This window comes from Myotis nattereri, assembly GCF_964212035.1.
Source record: "Myotis nattereri genome assembly, chromosome: 6".
In the NCBI taxonomy this organism is placed as follows: Eukaryota; Metazoa; Chordata; class Mammalia; order Chiroptera; family Vespertilionidae; genus Myotis; species Myotis nattereri.
In genome coordinates this window covers 91,629,489-91,651,709 of record NC_138081.1, presented here as the reverse complement: position 1 = coordinate 91,651,709, position 22,221 = coordinate 91,629,489, and the positions used below count along the sequence as shown (strand labels likewise).

Here is a 22,221-nt window from a genome sequence, read left to right as displayed (position 1 = left end):
AAAAGCTTTACAAAAGGAATAACACCACTTCACATACCTTCATGAAATAAGTTAAACAGATCACGGGCACACCTACAACATTTCAAAAATGAGTGGTTTTGTTAGCAGAGCGGGGAATTATCGTCGGCTTTACGTGCCGTGGGCAAGTCCTCATGGACCTGAAACCCAGGAGACAGCAGCCAAGAAAGTACTTGATCTCCACACCAAATCCACACGCAGAAGGATGAGGCCCTACCTCCCCATTCATGCGTAGCCTTTCCTGGCTGCTAAATGCTAACACTGATACAGGAACTGCTTGGCATATAAAAATGCACTTTATGTCATCTATGCCATGGGTGAACTACACAATTTGGAACAAGGTAACCAAATGAATGAATGAATGAGATGTCACTAAGTGAAGATTTCTTTCTGATTTTGTGTGTGTATATGTGTGTGTGTATTTAATATTTTTATTGATTTCAGAAAGGACGGAGTGGGAGAGAGAGTTAGAAACATCAATGATGAGAGAGAATCATTGATGGGCTGCCTCCTGCACACCCCACACTGGGGACTGAGCCCGCACCTGGTAGATGCCCTGACCAGGAATCAAACCGTGACCTCCTGGCTCATAGGTCAATGCTCAACCAGTGAGCCACGCTGGCCAGGCTCTGATTTTGTTTGTTTTATGCTTCTATGCTTATGGATGGGGGGGGGGGGGGGACCTCATTTTCTAAAACTTTCCATGTAGTTAATGCCACTCTAGAATGTTAAGGCATATTCTTACACCACTGGCTTACCAGTGCTGGTTAGGCAATCTATTGAGTCCTATTTCAAATTTCATTAAAATAAAATAAAAAAATAAACCAGAAAAGATGGAAGGAAAAAACTAGGAATATACAGATGGAGTGTAGAAAGAAAGAAAGAAAGAAAGAAAGAAAGAAAGAAAGAAAGAAAGAAAGGAAGGAAGGAAGGAAGGAAGGAAGGAAGGAAGGAAGGAAGGAAGGAAGAAAGAAAGCTTGATACAGAAAACGAGGCCTAACAGAGTGTAAAGGGTCTTAGAAAAAATCCAGAACCTTTATGTCAGAAAGTGAGTCCAGCTGCCTAGAAAGCTGCTCAGAAGGCAGTGCCTGGCGCGCACACACATGGCCGCAGGGCCCTGCGCACGCTGCACACCGCTGCTTGGGCTGAGGCGAATGAGCCTGGCCAGCCAGGCAATGCAGGCTGGGTTGCAACCAGGGAATGGGGGCGAGGGGAGGAGGACCTTTGAACCAGACAACCCTGCAGCTTCAGAGTCAGCGGTGAGAATCTGAGACTAAATGGCAGAGGCCTTCATTCTTCTTGTAGCTGACAACATTTGGAGATCTCTCAAAAAAAATAACCACATATGAGTGTATTGAGGGCTCATTGATAAATGACCAGCCCTCAACGTGTCTTAATTAACTTTATTAACTTAAAGTGGACTATAATTTTCCCAAGTGTAATTCATAGGAGCTCCAGATAGTAGACCAGTAGCCTACTATCTCATTAAAGACAACACTTTTGATGAAAGTAGAGGATGTTATGGAAGCAAACTGAGGATACAATTTATCCCTCTAAACAGTTCAGAGGAAAAATGAAAAGAACCCAGGCTTGTTTGGGTTTTTCTTTTTTAATTTTCTGTATAGCAATTAGAATTACTTATTCAATTTATGGTATAAAATTATTGATAATATCATTATTGAAACTTTTGACAATTTACTTAAATTATAACTTCACAAAAATGTGAAGTACACTAAAAGATTCTATTTCTGTACAGGATAAACTTCTCTGGCTATATAATAGGCATCCAGAAATCCCACCCACCAGCACTTCATTGCTGCCATCATCATCATCCCATCATCATCATCCCACTACCACCACTACCTCTACCACCATCATCATCATCACCCCATCATCACCATCATCCTCACCACCATCACCATCGATTCTACTGTCACACCTTCATGTCATTTATAAGTCTCAGGCATACCCTTCCTTATTTGACCTAGCTTCTTGAAAGTATTACTTTATTAAACTACATAAAATAATGTTGTTTGGGACCAAAATAGTTTCCTTTCTAATCTTCATATCTTCAATAGGGTCTAGGCAGAATCACATAATTAAAAGCATTGTGGATTAAGGCAAAATTTCCCCCATAATTCTTACTACTATTCTCTACGGTACAGAATTTGGGGATTATGGTTTCTCCCTTCTGAAATCGAGAATCTCCTAAAGGCGCTTCCCTTCACCCTTCGCCCACCTAAGTCCTCAGCTTTCAGAGGACGGGGTATGTTTCAGGGATGAAGTAGGGGACAGCTCAGGCACACTGTTTTTAAAATGATATTCTTCGGCAATTCACTGGCAGAGTTCAAAATATAAAATAAAACTCCTCGATGACTTTGGTGGAATGCCTCTTCTCTCTGAAATCTCTCACACTTTCACTTTGAGTGGCTGGTTTCAAGTGGCTGTGCTTGGGGGATTAGATAGCCTCTTTTTCTGGCCCATGCATTTTGGTTCTAAACAGTTGTGGCCACTGTGTTTTCCGTTCTCCGGTAAGCAAACGGGGGCTTGGAATTAAACTCGATGGCTTACTTGCCTCTGTCCACCCAATGTGTCATGAGAAAGAAGGGAACGCAGCACGTTGCGCTCTCGACTGTGTTCCTAAAGTTACGTTAAAAATAATACTGCAGTCACAGGCAGGCATTCGATGCATTGTTTTTGTACTGAGTATGCATTTTAGAAAAAATACAATTAAAGCTCTTACATTTCCTTGTGCACAACTCTTTTCACATAATCAGGGTCTCGTCGTTTAAAAAATGTATCTATAAGAAAACTGTTCTTTTTAATTTTTTTATTTATTGATTTTAGAGAGAAAGGAAAGGAGAGGGAGAGAGAAGCATGGATTTGTTGTTCCACTTATCTATGCATCCATCGGTTGATTCTTGTGTGTGCCCTGACAGGGGATCAAGCCCGCAAGCAACCTTGGTGACTCGGATGATGCTTTTTTTTTTTTTTAAAGGTGCACTACCTTTATTTACTTATTTTTAATCCTCACTTGAGGATATGTTTATTGATTTTTTTAAGAGAGAGAGGAAGGGAAAGAGAGAGATAAATATCGATGTGAAAGAGAAACATCTATCGGTTGTCTCCTGTCTAGGGATCGAATCCCAACCTAGGTATGTGTCCTGACTGGGAATCGAACCTACAACCTTTTTGGTGTATGTGACAACACTCCAACCAACTGAGCTACCCAGCCAGGGCAAGATAAATATTCTTTATGATAGCCCTTGCTGCAAGCAAAGGTTGCAGATGGTGATGAAGATTTTACTTAAATTTGGCTGCCAAAGAAAATGATTTCATATTATCATCAATCTCTATTTGTAGTAAAGCTCCTGCCCACTTTCAGTCTAATCTTCCCTACTATCTTCTAGCTTACAAAAGTACAAGAACAATTATTAATGTGTGAACAAAATAATAAAATATTGAATGCATAGGCAGCTTATGTACCACTTTCACACATACTATCTCACTTGACAAAATTACCAATGTCTTATCATTAACAGAAAGTTTGACATCTTTATAGTTTTTCCTGATCTATTATTCCTGCCATTTCTTGCCCCTGTCTTTTATACCCTTAAAACAATTAGAAACCAAAATGCCAAACCTGAATATTCCCTGGATATGAACGTCATATCCTAAATATATTCACAAAAATAACCTAAGAACCCAAATTAGCTGACTGTGAGGAAAAAAATTAGAATAAGTGCCAATTATCTTTCAGGAGCTTTCTACCGAACAGGTACAAGCCACATGGAGTAGGTGAAAATGAAATGGGGATTGAAGACATGATTCTGTTCTCAACCGAAAATACACTCATTCTCGAGACAAAATGAGGCTCCTTGAACTATTCTTAGACCAACACAACATATCGGGTGAACAGTAACAATTTAAGTAAATGAAAAGAAGTAAGAAAAGAAAGGGTGCTAAAATATCACCGAACTAGAAGGATAGAATTATTGGAAACTTGAAAATTAGCCATTAAAATCTCTTCTTGGAGATGAGCCTTGTTCAAAGTTAAGAAATAGTTTTAAGTGATCACGAGTGGACAGACGAGTCATTCAAAGCATGCAGCCAGTGTAATAGTATACAAATTACCAAGGCACTGACTTTGATGCAAAGGGTTTGTGTAATTGTCAAGTAATTTGGAGCAGTGGGCATTATTTAGCCTTTAAGAATATTGAGTAATACAACTGAAATAAACATGGAACATTAAATGCCTCGTTAGAATTTTAACAATCCCATAGTGGATATGATTAAGTTTCATCTTTAGTTTGGTCCAACTTTCCTAAGTTGTTTGAACTCTGAAAAGAAACCCAGGATAAGATGTGTCCCAGTTGCCTTCATCATGAAATTGTAGGTCAGGCACATCTTGCAAAGGAAGTCACAGCTTGCCTATTTATAAATGTATTCCTCTTAATAACAATTGGCTGGGATATGTGACAATGTTTCTCACATTATTATATGCCCAGGGCAGTTCTAGCTGTCACATTGCTTCATACATAGATATGGCTGCATATTGTGGCCAATAGAAGAAAGTAACCATAGCATCCTTATGCTAAGTAATGTGAACTTCATATAAATTCTCAAAAATAGTAAAGCTTAATCTAACTGATCTAAAGTCACCAACTAATTAATGGGGTCGGTGGGGGGGGGAGGAGGGCGGGGGAGGCCAGAGATAAAATAAAGAGAATCAAAATAGCTTTTTGGTTTATGCAGATAAAACCACCAGGCACTTACCTAAATTTTTTGTTTTCTACTAAACATAACATTTTAGGCCAATAGCTTTCAAATTTCTTTGGCCTCAACCCACAGTAAGAAATACATTTTACATCGCAGTCGGCACACACAGCAGGTATAATTAAAACAATTTTCAGGAAACAAAACCCACCCTACCAAATATTATGCACTCTGATATTTTCTATTATATTCTTTTCCATTTCATTCCCCTAAAAAAAAATGTTCTAGACTCACTAAACTGATGTCATGATTCTGTGGGTCATACATAACAAGTACTTTGAAAACACTGCCTTTGGGCCCCGAAACTTTTGATAACTACTGAAGAAAGTTAAAGGTCCCTAAAAGGATTTCTTCAATTCTTTTATTGTACCCTGTGTTATTCAAAGGGAAAAATATTAACTAATATTTTCAATAATATTAAATAAACACTTGCATAGAGCTCTCTCTTCCTCCCTGGGTCATAAGAGGTAGCATTCAAACAAAAGCGGAAGGATGTTATGGGAAGGACACTACAAAGGAAAAATCACTCTAAAACTGAATTTCCACAAAGAATCCTACTTGTGTGAAATTTTTACTTTTTAAAAAAGTTCCTTGTCATTTTTTTTATAATACTCTAAAAGTATTTGAATATCATCTGTTGTGAAAAGTTTAAGATGGGGCACATTTAGGGATATTATTTGCCTCTGGGATGATGAACGATTTTGAATAAAATGTGATCCCCTTTTATTTGACCAAGCTCACTTTGTAATTATTAGCAAGGCAGTAAATAGTCCAAGGAGGAGCAGCCTCATTAGTGCCCATTGAAATGCGGCGGCATTAATTTGCAATAAAAGAACTGAAAATTAATGGAAAAGGAAATAGTTTCTGGAGTCCATCCTGAGGTTATGGAATTCACACCCTGAGCAGAGCCTTCCTTCGCATCAAGGGGTTTTAAAATGTGTGTGAATTAGATGTAATCGTTGTATTTTGTTCTAACACTTTTTTTTTAATAAAGTGGGCAGAATAACTTCTTTTTCCCTTTTCATTTTAACCCTGAAATAAAACAAGGGAAAGGAGTCTGCAATCGGCTTTGTTAAAGTCTGGTTCTTTTTTAAGTTTTGAAAGTGTTGCCTGCTTGTGTCTGAAGTAGTAACTCAGGCTGGTCTTGTCTGGCTGTGAGGTGCTAGAACATCCTTGGGGGGTGGGGTGGGCAGGCCTGCAGGATAGGGGGTAAGTTCAGACACCCCAAAAACCTGCCCACGGGATCTTCTGGGACCAATCTGCACCCTCCTCTGGTTCTTCCGCTATCGATTTCTCTGGAGACAGAGCACTGAATGGAAAGTCCACAGCTTGCATGCAGAAGGCTCTGGGTGAGGGAGGAGGCGCACCTGACAGCCAGGGACAGTCAGGCACTGCCTAGCTCAGCACCAGCCACCACGTGGGCCCTGAGGCTTCCCAGCTCCATTCCAGGGCATCCCTGTCCTGTGGGGCCCTAGGCACAGCCATTCGCCAGCAACACCCACCCAGTCCCTCCCTGGTCCATCAGGAAGAGAAGGGAGAAACTATCAAAGCGAAAATGGGAGGGAGGGGGGAGGAGGAATGTATATTCTCTACTAGAGGAAAACGTAAGGACACAAAGCATTTGCTACTTGAGTCACAGGCGCGCCTGTGTGCCCTGAGCGCCTAGGCTTCTGCCACAGGGACGGAAAGGGGCAGCAGGGGCCCGCACTGGGCTTCTGGGGCCTTCTTTGCCCGGTGGGCCTGAAATACGCTTTCGCTGGCAGAGGGGTGTTTCAAAAACACGCCTGCTTCCAAATGGCATGTTTCAGACTGACGGGCTGCCTTAGTCCCGGCTGCCCTGAGTCATAGTCCAGCAACCTGCTCCAACAGGACCCAGCTAGAGAACGCAGAACCCAGAAACGTAAGACCCATTCCACTCCTGCACTGCTCTCTGAGGGTTCAGTTCATTCAAGCCCTGAACCCAGGGCCCGGGGGAGGACAGACAGACAGACGCTGCTAGGAATCGCTGCCCCCAAAACCACTATCATCATCATCATCATCATCATCATCATCTTTCCGACCCGAAATTCTAGATGAAAGAAACTTTTCCGAGCACATTAAAATGTTAAAATCATCATAAACAAATAAAAACGGAGCTCCCCTAGCCCCCGCCGCCTCCAGCCTGAAATACCACAGCGGGACATTGAGGAGGGACTCAAAGCGCCGTGTGCTCCTTTGCTTTGGGGTGCTCCCCCCCCCCCCCACAGACGACTGCGGCTTTGTGAGGTTTCCACTATTTGTTTGGTTAGGAAGCACACGGGGTTTCGGATCTGACTCTCGGGCAGACCGTAGTGGGGTGGAGAAGGGGGAAAAAATAACTATTTTTTTAAGCAGCCAAGCTAGAGAACTTGACTCTGCAAAGCCAGATCCCCAAGGACGCCCAGGCGGGGCTGGCGCTAGCCCTCGGGTGGGTCCTGGGCTCCACGCGCGCGGCAGGTTGCGCGGTGCCTGCCCGGCCCGCGGCTCCCCCCGCCCCGCCGGCTCCCTCGCTCCCTCCGGCTCCCTCGCTCCCTCCGGCTCCCTCGCTCCCTCCGCCCCGGCGCGGCGGCCACCCCACGCGGCTGGGCTCGGTGCGGCGCGGGGGGCGCGGGTACCTGTAGAAGGCGGGAGCGCCGGCCTCGCGCACCGCGTAGCCGCTCGGCTCATTCTCCAGGTAGTAGGGCACCTGCTGGCCGTGCGGGTGCAGGAAGGGCGAGAGCTGCGGCGGCGGGTGCAGCAGCACCAGCGGGCTCGGCGACACGCTGTTGAGTGGCGGGTAGCCCCCCAGGCCGTTGGCACCAAACGCCGCCGCCGCCTCGGACCCGGGGCCGTAGGCGAGACCCGACTGGCCGTAGATGGGCGCGGAGGCGGCGGCCGCGGCGTTGAAGTCGTAGGCGGCGCCCTCCGGGTAGCTGTAGACGGCGGGCTTGCCCCCGTCCACGTACACCTCGCCCAGCGGTCGCTCCAGGGGGATCTTGAGCTGCGGGCGGTTCAGGGGCTCCAGTTCGTTCCCTTGGATCTGGTGCAGCAGGGCCATTCCGGACGCTTTGGTGTGGAGGGTCATGGTCATGGTCAGCGGCCGCGGGCAAGGTGCAGACCGGCTCCGCGCGCAGAGGGCTCAGCAGCCGGCGGGCCACCTGGAAGAAGAGCACAGCCCTCGGGTTAGAGGCGGGGGCGGCGCAGCGCATGTCCCGCCGCCGGGAGGAGAGCGCAGCCCGGCGCTGCCCGGAGCCCTGGGTCTCCCGATCCCCCCAGGCCAGACACCGGAGAGCCGCGAGCGAGCGCGCAGCCAACTTCCTGGCTCCCCGTCTTCAACTTTTAAGGACGGGAATCCCGGGCTCATATGCATTACAAAGGGGCTGGACGCCGGCCAAGGACTGTTACCTTGCCCTGACATTGGCTGAAACATCACTCCAGGCGCAACTGGTTTTGGAGCGACCCCAAGGAGCAGCTTCCCTGAACTTGACTTGTTGCTGCTGGATGGGGGCTGGATTGTACTGCGGGGAGGGGGGGGGGGCGGGGGCGGGGGGGCGGGAGCGCAGAGGGATCGCCTAAAGGTGGCCCAGGGCAGACGGTGTTTCAAATGAGCTGGGAAGGCTAAGCCAGGGACAGGCTTTCTCTCATGCGCTGCCTTATGCGCCCGGTGCCAGACTCCAATCTATCTCTGTTTGTCTCTCTTACTGTTTGATTCGCGCTCCTCGTTGGCTGGAAATATGGAGTGTGTACATAGAATGACCCTGGGGAGGACCACTCTGTAACCGAGATAGGGAGATGGGATGGGGTGTGCGGCTGCGTGTGCAGCCAGCCACAGACATCTATATTTAGCAGCAGCTGCAGGGACTGATAGGCAGCATCTGGGGCAAGGGGGTGGGGGGTTGGGGGTGGGATGGAGATTCAAGGTGTTCATATGGAGAGCGCTGTATCTTTCCCTCAGGAGAATGCTGAGGAACCTCAGTGTCCTCATGAAAAATTCTCCCCAAGTGGCCCCTTCCAGCCACAACTTCCTGTGATTCTCCCAGCCGGATTTGTAAGTTTGGGTTGGGCCACAGTCTTGTATTTGCTCCCATTAGGAATTCTCATGTGTAGGAAGATGTACAAAAACTCAAGATAGGCCCACTTGAGTGTTGGTGCCTTCCACGGGTTATGCAAGTAAAACTTCAGAAAACTGAAGGTAAAATGTGACCTTTTTGTACGAAAGGTAACCTCAGGTCATTCACTGCACCTTTGGCAATTTTGTCACACTGTTGGTCTAACTGACAAATTTTAAAATGCAAGGATACATTTCTGTTCTTTAATCCTACAATTGGACCTTCTCAGCTCACATGGGCTAGGACATGCAGAATCAAATACCCAGAAGGAAAAAAAAAAAGTAGTGAAAAGTTTTGAACTGAATTAAAAGCTAAGCACACCATATATATATATATGATATTGTGCACCCATAATCTTGGATAGTTTATACTTTTATACACTTGGATAGTTTATACTTTTGCCCTAGCCTAATAGACTGATACAACTATTAATACTTTGCTTTAATTGCCATCCCAAACACTCAACATAGTACCTAACAAAATATTCGCGGCATATCTTATGAATGTCAAGGTTGCTGTTACTAATAGTAATATTTTTGGATAGCTGTATACTAATAAGTGCATATTTTACATAATTCTTATAAGAACAGACAGATCATGTGAAGACAATATGCAGAAATAGCTGATTTAATATGAAGCCAAAATTGAACTTGGCATCAATAACTATAGATTGTAAGCAAAGAAAGGGTTAAAACCACATTAGGTGAATCACAGATATTTCTCTTTATGGCCAGCAACCATTACTTTCCAAAGCAATTTTTTCTTCGCAGATGATCTCGTTTCCGTAAATCACACTTTCAATTTTCAAATGTCTTTTTTAAACCCGTGCAAAAGCGCTTCGGAGGGCTCTTTACAAACCCGAACCTGCCAAATTCTATAGACATCACACAAAGAATCCTCCAAGTCCTGGAAGCAAAAGGAGACGCACACACAAAACCCACGGCAAACAGCAGACCCACGTCTCCCTGCTAGGACACAGCCGCTGGCCAGAAAGGTAAGTTGCTTTCTCAAAATGCTGAAGCTGAGAAGAGAGAAATCAAAACAGTCCTACCCTGCTGGATCAAGAGCGTCTTCCCAGAAAGGTTCCATGGGCTCGCAGAAGTCAAGAGCTGAGGACAGTGAGCGTGGAGGGAGGAATGTGCCCGCGTGTGCGTGTGGCTCCGTGTGTGAGCGAGGCAGAGCGTGTGTGGATGTGTTTGTGTGTGGAATGGCAGGGATTCGGGAAGCAGCCAGTAGGCAGGGCACTTGGCAGCCCCTCCCGGCAGACACAGGAGTGGGGCTGCTGCACAGAGCTGGCTGGATGAATGGCAGCGAGCACTGGGGAGAAGCCTGCTGTCTGCTCACGGAGAGCAGGGGGTGGCACAGCCCGGCATTCTTGGGGGGGCAGCAACACTCCAGCCCCTTTTGCTCCTTATCCTCGGAGCCTGGAAAGTGACCCAGGTTTCCACTGCCATCCTCAGCAAGAGAGAAAACAGGCTTGCTGTAAATCATAGGCTTACGGCTAAAATAGAATGCCCGTCAAAAGTGTATGGATATCAAGTTTACAAAATGTGACACGGGCGGTTTTTCCTAAGGAATATAATTTAACGATAAAGGCCTCAGGGGTACACTTGGATCAAGTGCCTTGCTGGCCCCAGCCCCCGAGTCTCTGAACGGACACGCCATTGCCATGCCTCCGATGGCACCAGGAAACCAGACTTTGGAATAAATGTTTTGGCAATCTAGGGATGTGTTTCCAGCTGAAATGTAACACTCCACCTCGTTAACCAAACCCGCAAACCTTTCCACGAATAGCTCAGTTGATGGCGTTCTGTAAACATAGGAAAAAGATATATTAAAAGCTGGGGTCTGAAGATAAGACAAAGGTGGACACCTTCATTTCACACTGATTGTAGGCTTTGTGACTGCACTGGCATTGATCATGGGGAGGGGAATCTCGCCTTCCCTGGTGGTGCCCACATGGATCTAGCCGATCCTCAACTTGTCTCTTGACCCTGGAACGAAGACCCAACAAGAAGGTGTGCCCAGTGTGCCTTTGCCCGGGGTCCCAGGACACATGACTCCTAATGGAGATTTGGTTGCCAGGCATTAGTCATTGCCTTGGGTATTAAATGACTAATCACAGTGCCAGCAGGGGCCAGTCTCTGGCCCTGGGACCCTACGCAGTTCCAGAGAGATTTATGAGTGGCTCTTGAGACCAGTACAAAGAAACAAGCAAAAAGCTATATTTTAAAAGTTACAAAAATGTTAGTGATGTCATATTGCAAATATACATATAATTTCCTGCTTTGAAAGACCTAAGGTATTGCGATGGTAGAGCACAGAAGACCTACCTCCCTCCTCAGTCCGCGCTACAGACAAATACTGAACAGAAAGGCAGTTACTCGTTGTAGGTGACAGGGGCCGCCCATGCTCAAGGTCAATCCAAATAAACAAGAATGTGCAAGGAAGGGAGGAGAGGGAAGGAAAGGGAAGAGAGCAAACGAAAGAAGGAAGGAAAGAGAAAAAAGGAAGGAAGGAGAGACGGAGAAACACCAAATATTCTCCTGAAACATAGAAAGGACAAAAATCCTGTTTTCTTTTTACAGAACTTTGAGTATTTTGAGACTAACAAAATTAATCCAATAAAGGCAGTTTTCTTGACATTTTCTCTTTCCTCTTCTTGGTAAGATTTGTCCCTCAGGTTTGGTGACAGTGGGGGCAAGGGGGAATCCTGCACCTTACCAGTTTTCTTCTAGTGCTTCTGGCATCAGTCTCTCGGCCTGGCGCCCAGCTCTTTCCTGGCTTCCGTCTCTGCACTGTCATACCGATATGCTCATTCCTGCCTCGACCTAACAGTACCCACAGGTGAAGAAAGGTCAAGTCTACTTCTCTAGCTCCACCGCCGGGTGTATCTCCAGGCCCACTTTTCTCGTGGTCTCCTATGCATTGCCGGCTTGTTCAAAATATGATTCATCCTTCCCCACCCCCCCACCCACAAACACGGTGTTCCTCTCGACAAACCCAGCCTGTGAACAGCATCTGTGTCCCTGAAGTCGCCCAGGTTAGAGTCTCACAGTCTTCTTTGAGGGCGTCCCAATTCCTGAGCATTCTAGCTTTGCCACCTGTCCTTTTTTCTGCCTCTTCTATCACCCTCCTTCCGGTTCTCATGGTCCTCTTCCCAGGGGGAAGAGCCTCCTAGAGACCTCTGCCTCTTCCCTCCCACGGCCCCCCTGCCCCCCCCCCCACACGCCTTCCTAGATCCAGCTGCCTTTCATTTCCTTGTTTTTTTCTGCTTCAGAATCCATCTTCTTCGACCCGCTCCACCCTTGACGCAGAATATACTTCCCCAGGAGTCGGGGCCCCCTTTCTTTCCATGAATGTATCCTGTCTAGTGTATCTGCTCCATGTGTAGTTTGTCTTTCGAACAAATGAAAACTTGAGACTCCCAGCACTCGGTGCTTTGCTGGTGACATTCTCTCTGCCTCTGTCCCCCACTTTGTTGGCTGTCAGGGGAAAGCATACCATTTTTGAAGTGCTAGCCCAAATGCCACCTCATCTATAATGCCTTTCTTATTCACACGGAATTTCCTCTCTTCCGAACTCCCATGGAATTTCTCATGCATGTATTACATTCTTCCTTGAATTATTTATTATTATACAGGGTGGGGCATAAGTACATGAACCATTGCGAGTATGTGAAACAGCTTATTCTTGCATTATTAATTATTTGTTAATTGCTGTATTATTGTCCATACAAGCAACTGTAAACCTACTTTTGCCCAGCCCTACATTTGTCACCCCGCACCATCCTGCTCAGAAGCTCCCTGAGAACAGGGCGTGCAGAGAACGACTTGAGGATTCTTTGAGTGCCTAACGCTGTGCCCGGTCATATTAGGTCATTCAAGATTAGCTCATGCTTTAATCCAAATACTTAAAAAGAATAAAATAATATTACATCTATCTGCATAACCATCTCCAAAAGCTAGGTTTCCATGTAATGTTCTACCATTCTCAAAATTGTTTTTTTCTCAAAGATTATCTTTGTATCCTCATAATGATGCAGGCCATAAAGTCAAAATTCAAATTCATGCAATCTCAAGGATTAAGCCTGCAATTCTTGGCAGTGCGGTTGACAAGAGAGCCCTGAATTTTTAGCTCAGAACCAGATAATACTATGACCAAACATAGTTTCTGCTCTAGCTCCATTAAAAGCTTTTTACATTTCCAAAAACATTATTCCTCCAACAGAAACATGAAAAAAAAAATGTTTCCAAAATAGCTTATACTCCTAGAAATGGTTCCTTCACTCTGAGACATGAAGGTCTAGCTATTACTTTTTTTTATAAATGCTCTGTTTGGGAGCTTGTCCTAGTGCATTTATTTGACACCATCTATTTTCCCCTAAAGTAGAAGAAAAATGAAGAATTTCCTTTTATGTTTCTGCTCATTTTAAAAATAGTTCAGCCTATTTGTTTGAAGGCCTTTTGATTAGCTCAAAGACTTTTTTAAATGACCTTTGATTTTTGTTTTCTGAGGTAAATTGTATATGCAGTGAAATGCACATATCTTACAAGTAGAGTTTGATACCCTTGGATACATGGGTATGCCCATATGACAACCATCCCAGTGAAATCAGAGCATCTCTGTCACTTTGAGAAAGTTCCCTCATGCCCATTCTAGTCAGCTTCCCGCCCCTATAGGCAACCACTGTTCTCATTTCTATCACCGTAGATGTATTTTGCATCCCAATCCAGATCATGGACCTCATAGACCCCATATCCAACCAATGGCACCAACAGTCAGGTGCTGGGTTTGTAGCTTTGCCAGGGCATCAAGGTACCGAGCTATCCTTCTCTCAGTCAGACCCTCCTCCTGGGAACAGCTCCCTCAAGGCCACAGAATTATTCCAACACTTTATTCATGAACCTTTTTAATAATAACAGGCTTTACTAGTAAATGATCGCATGTTACCTCAGTCAGCAATGATGCAAGAAAATGAGAAGCCTAATGGACTGAGATTCTTAAACAGCCTCTTCTTCCCACCACCACTCCAAAATTTTTTTTAATCCTGTATAATAAAAGATTAATATGCAAATCGCTCAAAAGGCGGAACAACCAGTCGCTATGACATGCACTGACCACCAGGGGGCAGACGCTCAATGCAGGAGCTGCCCCCTGGTGGTCAGTGTGCTCCCACAGGGGGAGCATCGCTCAACCAGAAGCCGGGCTCATGGCTGGCAAGCACAGCAGCAGTGGTGTGAGCCTCTCCCACCTCTGCAGCAGCGCTAAGGACCCCTCAGGGGTCCCGGACTGCGAACTGGCGCAGGCCAGGCTAAGGGACACCGCCCGCCCCCACCCCCCCACCCCACCCCCCACCCCCGTGCAAGAATGTCATGCACCAGGCCTCTAGTGATTTACCCAGATCCTTCCTTTCACAAAACCTGGGACCTTGGTGTTATTTCTTGGCTTCCTCCCAGGACTTGATGGAGAGAGCTTGAAGTTTTAATTGTCAAGCAGAATGGCTACTCTTCATTGTGAAGCGATGAGTGACTCAGATTTAATTTACCCGCTTAATAGAATTTAGTAACTTTCGTCTTATATTTTCTTAACTTTTTTAATATTGTGGAATCTTTTTATGTAACCTACCTATAATGCATGTGGCAGAAGACAATTTAGAAAGTACTTTCACTGTAAGTGCCATGTGTGGTGAAAGAATTTCAATTATTTTAATTATTATTACACTGTGTCCCTCTTCCTCCCTTTATCTCTTTTTTACTTGAGGAATTTCATTGCCAGCTTTGGTATTATTTCTCTGTAGAGAGCAATACCCAGATTGTACCTAAAATTCATGTTGATTTAAATGGTCCTATCTAATGTTAAGGAGGGTATTTACACACACACACACAGTAATCAATCAAGAACTTATCCTGTCAAGTTTCAGGACCAACTCTAGCCAAATGATTAAAGAGAGAGAAAGAGAGAGAGAGAGAGAGAGAGAGAGAGAGAGAGAGAGAGAGAGAGATTTGCATATTTTGAGCCTTTTCGGGCTTTTCTTCCTTCTCTGTCACCACACTCCATAGATAATTGGCTCCCTCCCACTCTCTCTAAGTACCCAGGACCCCCACACCAAGTTCCTCTCTTCTCCCACCCCCTCAGTTACAGTCATACTGTCTCAAGGGAAGTGGTATATTTATGAGCATGCCAAGGAATGACTCATTTATTCAATTCACTCCAGAAATACTGATTACCTTATTTACCATGACTGACTATCTCTTTTTATTCCCCTTTTTTCTGTCCTTTTTTTCCTTAGTATATTAGTATCCTACTGCTACTTCACAAATCACCGCATCTGCAGCAGTTTAAAGGAACATGTATTTATTAGCTCATAGTTTTGGTGGGTTCGGAGTCTAGGCACAGCTCAGCTCAATCTCTGCTCGGGGTCTCCCAAGGCAGCAGCCAAGCTGTCAACCAGTTTCAATGGGGCTTCTTCTTTAATTCCCTAGTTGTAGGACTTCCATTCACCCAGATTCTGGTGGTTCTGACTGATGGTTGCTCTGGAGTTCAGTTGTGATTGTGATGTGGTTGTGGGAGGATGCAAGTGCATTTCCCTACTCTGCCATCTTGAGTGGAAGTCCAGGAGACTCTCTTTTGCCATAACTATTTCTAAGTATTTGGGTCCTTCCTAAGTGAGCTCAGGCTGCCACAGCAAAATACCATAGACTCAGTGGCTAAAACAACAGGAATTTAGTTTCTCACAGATCTGGAGGCTGGTGGTTTGAGAACAGGGCACCAGGATGGTCAAGTTCTATTGAGGATTCACTTTCTGGTTTCCAGACTGTTGCCTTCTGCCTGCATCCTCACATAGTGGAGCGAGCTTCTCTCTCGCCTTAGAAGGCCACAGTCTCATTGGATCAGGGCTACATCCTTATGTCCTCATTTAACTTTAATGAACTCCTAGAGACCCCATAGCCAGAGAGTCACATTGGGCATTCGGGCTTCATGCTACAAACTTTGGATAGACACAATTCAGTCTGCAGCAGGCAACCAAACATAAACCAGTATCTCTGCCCACCAAGAGCTTATGTCTAGGGGCTAAATGTTTAGTCCTACATTCATGGTCTCTCCTGCTCATCTCTGAGAGCCTCTATGCTCCATCTGCCCTCAGGGGCTGGTATTTCCCTGGGTTCAGCCCCTAGGCCCTCTTGTTTCCCCTGCACTTCTGCCTGAATGAATTCAACCATTCCCAGGGTTCCTACGTTTCGTCTGTCAACTGAAGACTTAAAAATATAAGTCTCCAAACAAATCATCTCTGCTGGCTAGGAGACCCCCATTTCCAGATACCCATTAGACATTTGTACTTGCATATTTCTCCATCCAATGCCATTTATTGAGTATCTATTATGTATTAGCTATTTGAAGCTCAACTTGTCTAAAATTACTTATCTTTTCCCCAGACCCACATCTCCTGTTTTTCCTATCTTAGCAAATGGCATTGCTGTTTTTGTGCAAGCAAAAAAAAAAAAAAAAAAAATCAGCCTTAAGCCTTGACCCTTTTTCTCACTCCCAAATTTGGTCTATCACAAATCTTTTTTATTTCTGTTTCCTTGATCTCATTAGAGTATACTCCCTTTTCTCATCACCATTATTATATCAGGCCACTACCTTCTCTTCCAAAATGTGCCTCGAGCCTTTTTCTCACACTATTTCTTCTCCATCTTGCAGGAGGAGTAATCTACCTGAAGGGCAAAGATTTTGAATTATTATTCTCATTTCTCCAGAGTTCCCATCCACCCTCCCACAGGTACGTATTCCTGACATACTGAATTACTTTCAGGTTCCTCAAACCCTCTAAGCTCTGAGTCTAATTTACATATGTGATTCACTCTGCCTGGAAATGTCCTCTCCCCCCTTCTGGTCTGACTTACTCCTTCCCATCTTCAGGTCTCCTTTGAGACATCACCGCCAGCAGGAAGTCTTCCTTGATTTCCTATTGGGTTTCTCTCCTATGAATGCCTATAGCTTTTTTTAAACCCTCAGCAATAGTTCTTATTATGCTGTTGGAATTTCCTGTGTATTTCTCTATATCCTGCCACTAACCTATAAAATTTTAAAAGGCACACAGGGACTGTTTTTTCCCAAATCATGAGTCCATTACTTAGTACAATGCCTGATATAGTTGACCCCCAGTAAATACCATTCAAATAATGAATGTTTAAACCACTCTACAATATCACATTTGCATTTTAGCTGACTTCCTCAATAACTTAACACAAAAAGGGTGAATACAATGGCTAGAATTCAGAACCAGAACATAGAGAAAAATTTGGAAGTAAATTCATATTTTCTAGAACCACCCAGATTTCTTACCTCATAAGGAGCTATTAGAATTGATGGCTTTTTATTGTAAAGTCCAATATTTTGATTGTATTTATAAAGAAACTGAAGCCCAGAAAGGCATAGGTGACTTGTCAAACATTATACTTGCTGAAGGTCTAGTTCACAGGACCTGGACTATAATCTGGGTCTTCAAATATAGAGTGCATCCATTTTGTCTACCCACCCCTACTGTCTTCATGTGATACTACATTCTGTCTCCTTTTAGTATGAGCCATGATTAGCATAATCAAGATATAATCTTGGTGCCTCAGAGAGCTATTCTTAGTCTTGAAAATCCCCAGATCTTGCCCAGCAGGTGGGACGCAGTGGTTCAGTGTCAACCTATGAAGCAGGAGGTCACAGTTCAATTCTCAAGGTGCGTGTCAGGGTTGCAGGCTCAATCCCCAGTATAGAACATGCAGGAGGCAGCCAATCAATGATTCTCTCTCATTGATGTTTCTATCTCTCTCTCCCTCTCCCTTCCTCTCTGAAATCAATAAAAATATTTTTTAAATCCCCAGATCTTTGGGAAACACAAAAGACTTTCGCATTCTCAAATCACTAATAAAGAAAAGGGGAGAAGAGTTTGAGAGCATAAGTTACCAACTTCCAAACAACTGTGTTCAGAGAAATGACTTGCCTTAAAAAACATGGAGATATGAGCTGTCTCCCATTCATCAGGCCTTGGAAGAAAGTTCATTAAGGTCTGATTTTTATATCCACATCATTTGAACTTAACTTTCTAACTAAAGAAAGACATTAAAAACCTTTCTGCACGTGTTAACTGTGCAGAGTTTCAAACAGAATGCCTTTAACCAAAAATTTAATTACTTCACGTTATTGGACATATTTCCATTTCCAAGAGAATCTACTTTGAAAGACATGAAGTGCCTTCCTAGTTTGCTAACATACTCACCAAGGAAACCACTTTATAATCAAAAAGTGCTAGTCTTCTTAAAAACCATAGCCTCTTAAAAGAGCTGGAAGTATTATCGTGGATCATACTATAAGCACTCAGAACTCAGTGGCAAACTTTCGGTCAATTCTCAGATAAAGACAGTACTTTTAGTGACATTTCCCAGAAGTTTTTTGTTTTTTTTTCCTTTTTACCATAAATACAAAGAAAGGAAATAATTCCACAAACTTTTATGCCAAATGCTAATAAATGGCTAAATTGTACACAATGTAACTTTTCCCCCCTTTCTCCACCCTGTCCTCAATTTCCTGTCGTTGGTACTCTCTACCTCTTCTTGTCTGCTCTCAAGCCTGTTTCTTCTCTGAGGTCTTTGCAGGCCAGCCCTAATCAACATAGCTGAGAATTGAGAACCACAGTGCTAATCAAACTCGCAGCAGAAAAGAAAGCCTGCTAGCCCATTTATTCTCTCTTATACACTAGCATGCATCTTCAATTCCCCTGGCCTCTTTTTCAACAGCCCCAGTCACTGACACCTCTTCTCATTCCTCAATTTTGATGGGGTACCCAGATTTCAAGTTGGGTTGGTGGGGATAACTATGTCTGTTCACCCTGAGCTAGTTCAGTATGAGCATGATCATCGGTTTGGGAAACTTTTTTTCAGATTGGTTTGACAACAACAAAGCATCCAAAAAAATCATCCTTTTCCTAGAGTTAATTTTTTAATAGATGTCTCTAAATCTTACCAGAGGCCTAAGATAATGCAGTTGGCTGTTACTTGAGCATCTACTGTGTGCTTTACAGATTTTATTTCATTAAAAATTTTTATTTTAGCCATAACCAGTTTGGCTCAGTGGATAGAGCGTCGGCCTGCAGACTGAAAGGTCCCAGGTTCGATTCCACTCGAGGGCATGTACCTTGGTTTCAGGCATATCCCCAGTGGGAGGTGTGCAGGAGGCAGCTGATCGATGTTTCTCTCTTATTGGTGTTTCTAGCTCTCTATCTCTCTCCCTTCCTCTCTGTAAAAAATCAATAAAATATATTTTTTTAAATTTTTTATTTTATTTATTTTTAAATATATAATGCAGTTTGTGTTTTAAACATCGAAAGATATTTCTGAAGCCATATTGAGAAAATCATCTCCCACCTCTCTGCTACCCACCAATTTCTCTCTCCAGATGCAACAGATGTTACCAGTTTTCAAAAGTTTTCTTCCAAAGATATTCTATGCATATAGCTCTCCTCTCTCTCTTTCTCTCTCTCTCTCTCTCTCTCTCTCTCTCTCTCTCTCTCTCTCTCTTTCTCTCTCTCTCTCTCTCTCTCTCTCTCTCTCTCTCTCTCTCTCTCCCCCCCCCCTCCATCCCCTTTAAAAATAGTATGTTTTCTTCAACAATATGTATTGGATATCTTTCAACAATATGTATTGGATATCTTTCAACAATATGTATTGGATATCTTTCAACAATATGTATTGGATATCTTTCAACAATATGTATTGGATATCTTTCTATTTTGCTACACAAACATCTTCCTCTTTTTCATGACTGTGTAGTATTTCATTGTGTGGAAGAACCATAACTTATTTTACCAGTTCCCCATTAATAGCAATTAAGTTTCGCTCCCAATCACTTTTATTTATCAACAATGCTACAATTAATAACGTGGAACGTAAGTCAATTCTCACAGGAGTAAATAAGAGCAAGATTAATTTTAGTAGATATTGCCAACATGCCCTCTATAGCACCTGTATAATTTGAACACCCATTGTCCATGCACTTTTAATTTGAGCTTTCTTACTGTGATAGAGGCTAAGGATCATTTCGTGTTGAGTTTGAATATTAGCTCTGCAACTAGAGGTTGTGGATATTTGGACAAATTAAAGTCTTTGAGATCTGTAAAGTTGGGACAATTGCTAACCCAAAGATTGTTGCAAAGATTGAATGCAATAATGTAAGAAATGCACATTCCTCTTGCCCATTTCCACCATTATTTTTCCAGAAGCACAAGCTAATAATCCACTAAAGGTAACAAAAATTTTGATAAAGGGCAGAGTTATATGGACCTAAGGTTTTAGATGAAATAAAGAGCTATTGTTGAAGGCTTGCTTACTTCTTTCCATTCCAAAATAACAGTTTGCTTAACACAACATCATTGAAATTCAGTAAAAATCAGGACTTTTTCCCCAGGATAAAAAAAATAACCATGCATAGTGGTACCTTAGGTGTGGGGTAGAACATTAAAACCAGAAGCAAGCCATGTACACTTGGAAAACAGAAACTTACTATGACTCCAGTGTTTGTTTGGAACGAATTGTTGAAATACCAGTTTTTACTACTTCACAATGTTTTCACACCCATTGCAAACCACCTTCCATGGCTCCCACTGAGGCATTGTACAGCTCAGTAAATATCCAACAGCAGGCCTTAAAACTCTGTAAATAAGTGGTAGGTTGTTGACAAAATCCTGGCTGTCACATCAGGAAAAGTGCTGCAGTTTTCATAAAAATAAAGAGAAATATTTTGAAGCAGACTGTCAAATATCGGGAATTGAGATGCTTTGATACAGCTAAAATGTTTGGGACTCAAATGGCAAATGTCCAATTTAAAGTCCCTTTATGAACAAAATCATCAGTAAAGTTGAAATCACCGATCACCCAATTATCCTTAGCCATATCTTTTAGTCTTTCCCTTTATGTCATATCAATAAATATAACCACTGGATTTAGAGATTGTGGGTTCCAGTAAGAGACAGGGAAATAATGATTATGATCTTCAACATATTTTCAATGGAAAAAAAGAGGTTTTATATTTATGACTAATTTTTCATTTTTATAAAAGAAGCCAAATAGTTGTTTTTATATTAGAAGAAAGCCCTATTGTTATATATTTATAAGTTTTCTGATCCATATCATAGGCATCAAAGGAGGTTTTATACAGAGTCCTCTCCACCATTAAACATACTCTATTCCAAATTTTTATAAATCAACTAAGAGAAAATGAAATAGTCTATCATTAAAGATAACATCTTGTTCCCTTAACATTTTTTAAATGTGTTTTTATATTACAAATACATAGGTCTCAAATTAACAACTTAACCAAGGAGACTTAATTCTCCATGGGGAGTGGGTAGGCAGCTTGCTATTACAGGATTTCTCTTTGAATTACATGTAATGTTTTAGTGTTGTGTTTCTTACTAGCTTTTGAGATCTTTGTGGACCTCTGGCACATATTTTGTGCTTAGTAAATATACTGGAAGAGAATGAATGAATTAATGAATGAGTGAGTGAATGAATAAAATTGCTCCAAGTTGGTGTCTGCCTTCATTCAAATAAAAGGTCTTTACAATGTTTTGTCCATTGCTTTGAGTCATCTAGTATTTACCAGGTGTTCATTGCTATCAGAACTATAAAATAATCCATTCCTCAAGGGCAAGAAGACATGTTCTGAACAGTAGATTCCCTGAAAGCCACATGTTTCCATTGTCCCAGTCTTGCCCAAACAGATCAAGATAGGCTCTTCCTGCTGGTTACACTGAGTTTCTTGAGTCCCAACTCCATTCACAGTATGGACTTCTCCTAATGACCCCAGGAACTCTGTAACATATGGCCCAGTAACCACAGATTCACAAAGTCAAGGGATTTGAACAGAGAGCATTCAATGTGCCCCAATACCACACAAATAGCAGTGGGCCCACAGAGCGTGGAGGTACCCTCTCCATTCGTGACCAGATGTAATAGTTCTACTCAATTACCATCGACTCCTTGTGATCATTCATAGCATTTAATACTTACATTGATACTTTTGGGAAATCTCATGATATCCAACTTTATACAGTCTTTTATTCATGTCCAGAAATTTCTATTATAAAACCAATTTGCCAAGTAATATTACAAACTCCTTGAAGGTGGAGAATAAGCTGAGGAATCAATTCAGGGTGACACAGTGGAGACGCCTGGTGGCAGAGAGACTGACCTCATCATTCCAGTCATTTTATTAACTGAGTTAAGTGATTTGATGATCAATAGGTTAAAAAACTAAACTATGTTTACTG

General features: G+C 43.1%; 1 protein-coding gene across 1 annotated transcript in view; it reads right to left on the bottom strand.

Moving 5' to 3' along the window:
• Positions 1–7,897, bottom strand: part of ESR1 (estrogen receptor 1) — a 210,954-nt gene extending 203,057 nt beyond the window's left edge. The window contains exon 1 of the mRNA XM_081093679.1: positions 7,428–7,897. Coding sequence (XP_080949805.1) covers positions 7,428–7,882 — 455 coding nt within the window. The 5' untranslated portion in view covers positions 7,883–7,897. The remainder of the gene's footprint in view (positions 1–7,427) is intronic.
• Between the last annotated feature and the right edge of the window lie 14,324 nt (positions 7,898–22,221).